The sequence below is a fragment of the Microtus ochrogaster genome, chromosome 4 (assembly GCF_000317375.1).
Source record: "Microtus ochrogaster isolate Prairie Vole_2 chromosome 4, MicOch1.0, whole genome shotgun sequence".
Taxonomy (NCBI): Eukaryota; Metazoa; Chordata; class Mammalia; order Rodentia; family Cricetidae; genus Microtus; species Microtus ochrogaster.
The window spans coordinates 51,424,481-51,435,137 of record NC_022011.1 but is presented as its reverse complement, the minus strand read 5'-3'; the positions used below and the strand labels follow the sequence as shown (position 1 = coordinate 51,435,137).

At 55.4% G+C, this 10,657-nt stretch overlaps 1 protein-coding gene across 8 annotated transcripts in view; it reads left to right on the top strand.

The window, feature by feature from the left end:
* Positions 1-10,222, top strand: part of Kcnt1 (potassium sodium-activated channel subfamily T member 1) — a 55,957-nt gene extending 45,735 nt beyond the window's left edge. For 6 of the 8 annotated variants that reach the window (XM_005346273.2, XM_026789869.1, XM_005346272.2 and 3 more), the window contains 8 exons: positions 1,070-1,171; positions 1,467-1,550; positions 1,672-1,797; positions 2,142-2,162; positions 2,978-3,308; positions 4,577-4,639; positions 7,697-7,784; positions 7,910-10,222. In XM_005346273.2, coding sequence (XP_005346330.1) covers positions 1,070-1,171; positions 1,467-1,550; positions 1,672-1,797; positions 2,142-2,162; positions 2,978-3,308; positions 4,577-4,639; positions 7,697-7,784; positions 7,910-8,030 — 936 coding nt within the window. In that variant the 3' untranslated portion in view covers positions 8,031-10,222. The remainder of the gene's footprint in view (positions 1-1,069; positions 1,172-1,466; positions 1,551-1,671; positions 1,798-2,141; positions 2,163-2,977; positions 3,309-4,576; positions 4,640-7,696; positions 7,785-7,909) is intronic. The other 2 variants (XM_005346274.2, XM_026789860.1) reach the window with 1 other exon arrangement.
* Positions 10,223-10,657: the final 435 nt, after the last annotated feature.

The window sequence follows — 10,657 nt, the reverse complement described above, 5'->3', positions numbered from 1 at the left end:
CAGTGGTGGTAGTGAACTCATGGATGCTGGGGGGTTGGGATCCACAGTGGTGGTAGTGAACTCATGGATGCTGGGGGGTTGGGATCCACAGTGGTTGATGTCCTGGGCCCTGGGCAGACGAGATAAGGAAGAAGATGAGGAGGCTGCTAGTGTCGTGGCTTCCTGGGGATGGTAGAATCCCCAGTCACACCCACTGTTATGGCCTGCCTATCACTGAGCAACAAGCTTTGTAGGATTGCCCACACTAAAGAAAAATGCCCACTCCTTGTCTGAAATAGAAGGGAACACTCTGGATAGAAGCTAACATTAGCAACACTCCTTCCAGTCATTTGGACCTGTGGCATGGTCCCTTCCTGATTAGGGCAGTCCTTAGGAAAGCCAGTGGAATGCTTGAGTTACCACCGTGGTTCACCTGCACATGGTGCACACCAGAGTGGGAAGGTAGTGGCCGTGACTATGGAACTGTCACGTGGTACAACCACGTGTTGTAGCTCAGAAATACGTGGTTCTTCGTGGGCCAATCAAGCCCATACATCCTAGCCCCACTGTTTCGCTCTCTGACCTCATACTCCCCCCACACTTGCCCTCTTCTGTTAACTGGAGTGCAAAGAAGGACAAAATGAAAGGAATTTTTGCCACCTTGTCCCGTGTGCTTCCTTCTGTCACTGGGAAGATGTGACTGGTGGAGGGGTCACTGATGGAAAGGCCCAGCGAGTGCAAGGCCCTGGATTCCAAATACAGGACATATCTCACAGGTTCTGGGTCCCAATTTCTTCTCAGAGCCCAAACTCTCCCTAGGCTCTGGCCCTGAGTGTGTCTGGGAAGATGCAGCTGAATATTCTGTCTGCTAGCCAGAAGTCTGTTGATGTATGCAGACACACATCCATGTATACATACCACGCACCCATGCTCATGCCGCACATACACACAAAAATGCATGCATGCAATACCATACGTATATGTACACACATATGCATACACATACCACACATAAACACCTTATGTACATATCCTTACTCTGATGGCCACCTGTGATCCTATGTGCCATTTGAGGACCCCTTTCTTGCAGCAAGAACGGGAGAATGGCTCCAACCTGGCCTTCATGTTCCGCCTGCCATTTGCTGCTGGTCGAGTATTTAGTATCAGCATGTTGGATACACTGCTCTACCAGGTCAGCTGGGATGTGGAGGAAGGTGGGCAGGGTCCCATGATCCCTGGACCAGAACCCACAGTTGCTCTCCATCTAAGATCTGGTCCCATTGCTCTGGGCAGCTCTCCCCCAGATCTCCTGAGACATATTCCTGCTGGAGCAGCAGGTCTAACTGCCTTCAGGGATGTCCTGGTACCACTCTGGGGGTTTAGGGTCCTGGTCCTTTTTAGATCTCATGTGCTGGGCTGGCAGGCAAGTGGCTTCTGAGTGCGCTGAGGCTGGAGCATCTGCCTCACGTGGCCCCGCTGCTCCACAGTCCTTCGTGAAAGACTACATGATCACCATCACCAGGCTGCTGCTGGGCCTTGACACGACCCCAGGCTCCGGCTACCTCTGTGCCGTAAGTGCAGGCCAGGTGTACAGTGCCGCAGGGCACAGGCCTGGCACCCTCCTCGGGTCACTGCAGTCTGGGGACTCTGGGTGCTGCCTGTAGCCCTTCTCAGCCCTTCCTCTCGTCGCAGATGAAGGTAACCGAGGATGACCTGTGGATCCGAACTTACGGCCGCCTCTTCCAGAAACTCTGTTCCTCCAGTGCTGAGATCCCCATCGGCATCTACAGGACTGAGTGCCATGTCTTCTCCTCTGAGGTACAGCCCCATTGCTGTCACAGTCCAGCTCTGGGCACCTGTGTGTGACTGGCATTTGCCAGAGGCTCCTTCCAGGCAGGTTCAGTGTCCAAAACATGTGCCTCCAGCGAGGGCATCTGCCACTCTGGAAAGAATGGTGACCTTGGGAAGCATCCCAGACCTCCAGGGGGCCTGGATAGGGTATCCAGGGTGGTCGGGTGCAGCTCGTCTATTGCGGTAGACTATGGTAGTCCGCCTGCCATCCTGCCCTTGCATGTTCTATATGGACTTTGAGAGGCGAGGATGCACCGGGGTAGGGGCAAACACACCCACCGGTCCCTCACAGCCCTTGGTTTCCTTTACAGCCCCATGACCTGAGAGCCCAGGTGAGCACCCCCGGACCCCATGTGGCGTTTCTGCTCCACCTGTGCCTCATGGAGTTCTTCCCTACCTTGATCAGGCCCCTGGGAAGCAGACAGGAAATGAAAATGTGTTTGCCTCTGGGCTGTTCAGGGTCCGGGGTGGGGGTGGCGGGACTCTCAGCAAGTACCATCCTGCTATGCAATGGGGAAACTGAGGCAGGGGGCAATCACTCATGGGTTTGCCCACATCGTGTATACCCTTCACCCCAGCCCAGCTCTATGCACCATCAGAAGGCCCCTCTGCAGTCTCCAGAGCAGCAGATACCCCTGTGGGCTGCTGTGACCACCACGCCTGCGTTATCCCTCTCAGTCTCTTTAAAGAGCTGCTGATGGGGTCCCCACATTTTCCCCAGCCCCTCACATGCTCACTCAGTCATGCACAGCCTACCACACCCCACCTCTGTTCGCACTGACTCCCAGGGATGTGTTTAATGGGGACCCCTGCTCCACCCGCATGGAGGGAAACTGGGGTATAGACAGAGGTCCCAGTGCTAGGCCAAAGCCAGGATATACCGGGTCAGAGAGACCAGCTAGATCCATAGATGTGATGGCCCAGAGAGACAAAGGATCCGCTTCCCTGGGACAGGCTGGCTCCATCCTGGATCAGACTTTGAGCAGGTCCAGGAGGCCAGGCAGACTGGGGTACAGGTGGAAACACAGGACCCCACAGTCTTTCTGGCCTGGAGAAGGCTGGTGTTCACACTGTGGGTCCAGAGCCCATCTCCTCCCTGGCACCTCAAGGCACAAGGCCCCATTCCATAGCCCTCCTGCCTGCCCAGTCCCAGATCTCGGTCAACATGGAGGACCGCGAGGACACTCGGGAGGCCAAGGGGCCCTGGGGCACACGCGCTGCCTCCGGCAGTGGCAGCACACATGGCCGCCACGGGGGCAGTGCTGATCCAGCGGAGCACCCCCTACTGCGCCGCAAGAGCCTCCAGTGGGCCCGCAAGCTGAGTCGAAAGAGCAGCAAGCAGGCGGGGAAGGCCCCTGCAGCCACAGAGTGGATCACACAGCAGCGGCTCAGCCTCTACCGGCGCTCAGAGCGCCAGGAGCTCTCAGAGCTGGTCAAGAACCGGATGAAACACCTGGGGCTGCCCACCACGGGCTATGGTAAGGGCAGGCAACAAGGCGGGGCAGGTTGGGCCATAGCTAAGTGGTTGATGAGAGTCTTAATCTATCTGACCCCTTCGGCAGGCGTGGCCACAGAATGATCACTTGGGCCTGCTCAGTGACGGGCAGAGGAGTGTCTGTCCGCACCCAGTATGGAGAAGGTGCAGAGTGACCCACAAACCGGCTCGCTTCTGCTACTCTAGAGCCTCAGTTTCCCCAGCAGAAAGCAAGGGACTGGACCTAAAGGAAGAGTAGAGTAGAGAGCCAAGCCGGCTTGGCTTTCGTTGGGGTACAGGTCCAATCTTCCCATTTCTGAGAGATGTGAGGCAAGGAGTTAGCAGGTCCCTGGCCAGGGAGAGGGTGGGACGCAGTCATCGGGAACAAGAAGGACCTACACATCCTGTCTATCCCACCGTCCTCCCCAGGGTGGTCATCCCATTTCTGTAACCCCCTTCTTTCTGTGCCATTTTTGGGTAACATCTGTGTGACTTTAACCAGGCTGCCTCTGCTGATGAGGTCAAAGGGGGCCCAAGCGCTTTCTTCTGGCCTGTGTGCTCCCACACTCCCTTAGCATCTCAATACTCAGCCGTTGCTGAGGCCCACCCTGCGTCATGATGCCTAGCATCACTGGAGATGGGGCCCTAGAGACTCCTCCAAGCAGAGATAGCTGCCCAGGGATCACTGGGGCTGGACCATGTGCTGGCCATGCATACTGGGCATGATGGGCACCTTCACAAGGCAGAGATAGACTTCACTAAAGGGTAGGCCCGGGGAAGACTTTCGAGACCAGCATGACCACCCTAGAGACTTTCCCAATCACGTGTACACAATGTGGAACGCCCCTACAATGCCCTCGATCTAGTGATCCCCACTGTATCCCCGCCCAGGTAACCTGCTGTTCCAGGGAACTAGCCACCAAGGCTAAGGGGATCCCTAGCATTCATGAACTATGGCAAGTACTAGAAGATACAAAGTCCAGCCCACATGACCAAGCTCAGAACTGGCACCTGCCCTGTGTGCCCCTTAGCCTCTGCAATGCACCCCCCACATGCCAGCGCTTGGCAGAGAAGGACCAGATTCTCTTTGGCAATTGACTTGCTTCTGAGGTGGCTGGTGATGGCTACCACTGTCCTGGCATGGACGGTGTCTGCGTGCAGTTGACCGCTGCCCTGCACCCATTCTGCTGTGCCAGCGTGCCCACCCCGCCACTGCTTGCTGACCTGTCTCTCTCTCTGTTTCTGTCTGTGCCTCTCCTATGTGTTCCATAGAGGACGTAGCAAATTTAACAGCCAGTGATGTGATGAATCGGGTAAACCTGGGATATTTGCAAGGTAATTCTGCTCCAGTGGATACCAGCCACCACATAGGGGACGTGCCAACCCTTTGCCACTTTGGCTGGGCCAGACAGTGACCAGGAGAGATGAGAGGGCTTTGTGTGTCCACAGTGGGTTCTCAGGCCTTCAATCTTTCTCCTTGGTTTGTTCTGGCTGAGGGTCATGGGAGCCCAGATGATGGTACCCACCCCGGTCCCAGGGCTTAACCTCAAATACTTTATCCAGCTCTGGTGTTAGAATGTGCCGTGCCATCTAGCTTTGCCCTGACCAGACAGCAGGCCGTTCCAGCAACAGCTTGCCTCTCTGGCTAGTCCCACGAGATGCCCAAAGTCACTATGTGTCTTAGTGAGCCTCCTACCAGGCATGAGGATGAAAATTAGGATTGCACTCCGTGCTAAGGCATAGGCAGGCTTGGACTACCCAAGCCAGGTAGACTTGGGGCTTCAAGAGCAGGCTCTTTCTATCTGCTTGAGACAGAGCTGATCTAGTAGCCACTTCTCATCTGCGGGCTTTAATGCTACGGAGTACAAGGAGCTACCCCACATGAGGCCAGAGCAAAGGCTAAGCCACTGCCTTTGGTGCCTCCCCTCCAATCAGGTTTTCTGGGAGCTTTAGCAGTGGCTGGGCCCAGGTAGATGTCGGTTTAACTGGGTCCGTATTTGTAAGGATGGCTGTGGGCAGCCACAGAGCAAAGTGTTGGCATCTCCTGGGCTTGTGGTTTTCCTCATCCTGCCACCCATGACAGCATTCATGGAAAGTGGGCCCTCTGCTGGCCACATGGTGACTTCCATGACCCAAGCATGCCCTGTACCCAGTTTCATCTGCTTCCTGTATGGCTCCTAGGCAAAGGCGGGCAGGTGAGAGCTTGGGCAGTTTCTGCAGGATCACAGGGTGCTCTTGGTGTTCACTGAGCATCACCTGTGTGCTTACTGGGGAAAATGTGCTGGAACTTGGCGACAGGGACTCATAGAACCCTGGCGCGTCATGGAGTGGTGTCGGAATGCGAGGCTGGAATGTCACAACCTGTTCATAAAGGGTAACGTCCAGTGTGGGATGGTGCCCAGGGGCTCAGTGCACACGGGGCAAGAGAAAGCACACAAGCCCTGAAGTTATTCTGGTTCTGAGATGAGCAAGCTAAGGCTCAGATTAGGAAGCTTATGGGGAAATGGGTATAGATGCCCGGGGCTCAGGTAGGGAGGTGGGAGAAAGTGAGGGGAAGCAGAGATGTTGCAGAGGCCTGACTTGTTGAGAGTTTCCATTCCAGAAGTGCATTTAAGCTGGGCCTTGTCCCTGTCCCTACCTGCTGTCTACCTTTACCAAGCACGGGAATGCTAAAGCTACCTCGGGGCAGCCGGCTTGCTCTCCCAAGCTAAGCAGTTGGAGTCAGCACCACAAGACTGTCCACAGCCCCACCCTGGCATGATAGCCAGGATTTGGCACGGCTCTCTCAGCTCTGCACTACAGAAGCACAAAGCCAGGCCTCATCCTGCCCTCCCATAGGCCTTGCTAGTCTCAAAAATCCCCAGATCTGCCCCTGGCTGGAGGAGAATGGTAGCCCAGACCTCAGACCTAAAGAAGGAGGATCCAGTAGCTTCCTCTCGCAGCCGGGGCTTCTAGCCCCACCTGCGGGATGACTGTCTGGTGGCCCTGATAGACACATATCAGGGGCCATGGTCTGGAGTGAGCATGACCGAATCCCCCTGCTCCTGCTCACACCCTACTGCCCCCACAATGCCCGCCCCAAAGCTGCATGAGAGACTTGCTCCCAGAATAACACGCCTCCCACTTGGCTCCAAACATGAGCCACACCATGGGGGACCTTGACTGTAGGATGGGGGGGGCAAAAACTGATGCTCATGGGGCAGAACAGCACCCCATTTAGGGAGAGCAGGCTACCAGTCTGTCCTACCCTGCAGAAGTAGACAGAGGTAAAAGCTCCATTGGAACTACCCCAGGTACAGGCACACCCCCTTCGCAGAAGCATTCTGTGTCATATGCCTCATCTTGGGGCTGCAGCTCTGGGAGCCAAAGTATGCCCTACCCTGGCCCAGGTGGCTACTTGGCAGCTCCCTCAATGTCACAGAGGGCTAGGCTATGTCTAACATGACGAAGGATAGAGGACACTGGAAGGGGCTGGGCAGAAGATGCCCTGTCCCAGGTCACCCTCATTTTGTATGCCCTTGGAATCTAGAGGTACCTTTAAACATGAAGTGGGCAAACTGAGGCCATTGCTAGCACTGTATGTGGCCGTGGTGCCCTGCCAAGCACAGACATCAATGGTAAACTGGCTGCTGCTCCAGAACCATCCACATTCCTAGGGATCACAGTCCATCATCACCCTGGGGTCATTGCTGGTCTCTCTCTCTGGAGAAGCAGCAGCATAGCCACAAACAGGAGGAAATGACCCTGTTCTCCAGTGAGTCCAAAGTATAGGGAGTAGATGTGGCCTGCCCAGTCCCGGGCACAGTGGTACCTGCAGAGCACTTCAGGAGGGTGATAGGAAGGCCTGCGCGGCTCCTGGAGGGCACGCAGGTATGAAGGTGTGGAGCAGATGGTGTGTATGTATAGGTGTTACATGGCTGTACATGTGGGTATTAGCGGTATGTGTCATATGTGCAGGTGTTTATGGGTGCTCACAGGTATATGTGCAGGTGCATGTATGTAGGAGTATGCATAGGTGCTTGCAATGTGGGTGTGAATAGGTATGTACAAGTATACTCAGTTATATGTGCAGGTGTGCACAGGTGCACTCTGGGATTGTACAGGTATGTGTGCAGGGGTGCTCGGTGCCTCTGTTCTGTCAGTACCCCCACTCCCCTCCTCCACTGGTGAGATGTCATCTAAGGTTGGTTGTCAGATGAGCAAGCAGCCTGGGACAGAGGGAGCCAGTGGCTGAGCCCTGCCCAGTGCAGGCAGGAGCAGAGGACAGGTATCAGGGAGGACCGGTCAGTATATGGCCAGAAAGGCTGGAGAACTACCTCCCCTGTGCTCCTTGGGGTCCAGCAGAACTATTCTGGGTGGGGTTGGGTGATGCTTGGGCTATGTCCTTTACAGACGAGATGAACGACCATCACCAGAACACCCTCTCCTATGTACTCATCAACCCCCCGCCAGACACGAGGCTGGAGCCCAATGACATTGTGTGAGTACAAAGTACTGGCCCTCCCAGCATCCAGCGTGGAGCTCCAGACCCTACAGCTGGCACAGGCCTGGTGTGGCTGGCTACCTGGATTGTCATTCCAGATCCTTCCTTGGTGTCTTCTACAGGTACCTCATCCGCTCCGACCCCCTGGCCCACGTGGGCAGCAGCTCCCAGAGTCGGAAGAGCAGCTGCAGCAACAAGCTCTCATCCTGTAATCCTGAGACCCGGGATGAGACACAGCTCTGAGCAGCCACGAAGCCCATGTGGGGACAGACAGGCGGACGCAGAGAGAGCATTGTCACACGCTGGCTTGGCCCAAGCAGGCTATGACTATACAATGGCTCCAAGACTTGTCCCCCAGGAAGGAAATTCTCTTGGTGGGGCCAGTCATGAAACCACTGGACTACCCTTGAAACTGGCAGGAGGCACTTTTTAACCTATTTTCACAAATATGTATGATTTGCATCTCTTTACAAAGCTGTACCACAACTCGTGACTTGGGTCTGGCCAAAGTAGGAGGCTAGCAGCAGAGAAGGAACTGAGCAGGGACTGGACACGACCCCAGGTCCCACCCTCCTGCATGGCTTCACTCAGTAATTTCTGAAGGGGCTCTGGGGTGCATGGGAGAAGGAAAGACCTGCAATTGGGGAGTCCCACATGGAACTGGGGAGACCCCTGCATGGAGGCCAGCTCTAGCCACCCAACGTGCTATTCTGAGCTTCTGCATGGTTCTGAGACTATACCAGGGCCTATGGGCTGCCTCTCCCCAGAACCAGGCAAGGGGCCAGCAGTAACGGTGCTGTGCCTACCCTTTAAGTGGAGGAGAACAGAGGGGCTTGTCAGGGGGCCCATCTGAACCTGAGCTCTGCAGCCCCTGGCATGGGGTCGGGGAAGGGGCTGCTGGTGGGTCCTCAGAGTCCTGTGGTCGGCCATGACTATGGAGGGAGCCCTGCAGCTGTGGCTATGGAGGACAGATGATGTTTCCAGCTACCACACTGAGCTCCCCCAGCCACGGAGCTTGGGGACCCAGGACCTGCAAATGATGCGTCCCCAAGGACCATTTCACACACTCAAAGCGAAGTCTTGTCTTTAAACACCTGATCTGAGAAGCACAATAAGCTCTGGGCTCTGGCCATGCCTCAGATCTCCAGGGATTGCTCCAGGCAGCTAACTTCAGTCTTGTTTGTGGTTTGTATGGTTGGAACTGGAACCTTCTATTAAAATGGATATATCCTGCAGGCATGCATGGAACAAGGTGACCCATCAAGGGCTCCAGGACATGGGGTCTGGAAGACATCCGAGGCTCACCTGTTTTAGGGTTAGAATCGCCTCCTGTATTTCCCTCCCCAGACTTCACAGACCAGCCCCCAACCTCTGGCCTGGCCAACATGGCCTTCTCAAAACAGTAATAAATCTTCTATAGCTATGGGTGGCTGGGTCTGGGAAGCTGCCAGGGTGTGCATGAGTCAAGTCCAGAGGACCCTCTGGCTAGCTGGCAGTCAACCTCCCTCTATGGTCCAGCATGCCCTGAAGGTAGAAACCGCTCACCTAAGGCCCCAGACTCCTGGAAATCCATCCTCCCCCCACCCTGGGGAGGAAGGTGCCTTTGATGTCACTATGTAAACCTCTGCCATGTGCTTTTTGGGTGTCCTGAAAGGCTGAGGTGAAGGGATGACCAAAGGGCCAAGCTTTCCCAGGTGGAGCAGATGGACCCTCCAGTGGGTAGGCTCTAAAGGGCAAGGCAGTTGCTATAACCTGCCTGATAGGGTGCCTAGACCAAGTCTTCACTGCCCATGGCCTGCCTGCAAACCCAGCCTCCTACTCCTTGCCTGTCTGGGATCCACTTGCTCAGAAAGTATACATAAGCCCTGGTGAGGAGTACTGGAACAGTTCTTACAGTTAGCTGTCAGGACTCAGGGAGGTTGTTTGGGGGCCTAGGTGGAGAAGCAAGTGGTTTACCCTGGACTGGCGTGTCCAGAACTCACCTAGGGCCTATCGGTGGCCATCACTCTGTAGCAGGAGGGGGTCTGACCCAGTACCCACATTCCATCTCCCTGCCCACCTGCCTGGCTGCTGAGCCCAGAGACACAGAGTCTTACTGGTCTCCATCTAGATGGGGCTACAGCCTTCAAGCCTATGCTGGAAGAGCTGCCACCTCTGGGGCACCTTGGGGAAAGCCACCTGACCCATATTTGGGTCGGGGTGCTTACTCTCCTGTGCACCTGAAGCGTGGGAACACATTTCCAGTCTCTTGGTATGTGTGTGTGTGTGTCTGGGGGGAGCGGGTGGGGGAGGTCCTCTTACCGGTACAGGCAGATACTTCAGCACAGCCTTTTGTTAGTTCCTAAAGATGCCAGGCCCTGGGACTGGCACTTGGGCCAGGAGGATCTGTGTGCTGCGAGATATCAGATACCAGCTCAATAAAAGCCACCTGCACACCTGGAACCTTCCATAGCTTCCATTGCCTTCATAGCTAGGCCTAGAGGATACCCTGTCTTCACAGGATCCCTGTCCCCAGCCATCCTTGGCCCCCATCTATTCTCCCAGCCCGCATACCCTGCTGGCCTTAAGCGCTCTCATCAAACACTTGTTCCAAGTGGAACAGGTCTGTCCCAGCCCAGAAGGAACTAGAATTTAAACACTGCAACAGAACTTTCAAAGTATAGAGAATTAGCAAGAAGCCTTTCGTGTTCCTTATTCCTAACTAATCTAACTAAACCTGTTCAGAACAGTTCCGAGTGCCTTGGGGGCTGCAGCCTGTGGTTTAGTGCTGAGGGGCATCGGGACTGGGAGCGTTCTGCGGTGAGGGGGTGGGAGCTGGGAGCCTGTGCAATGCGTGAGTGCTTGTGTGCTTGCTGCAGGCTCTAGGCCAT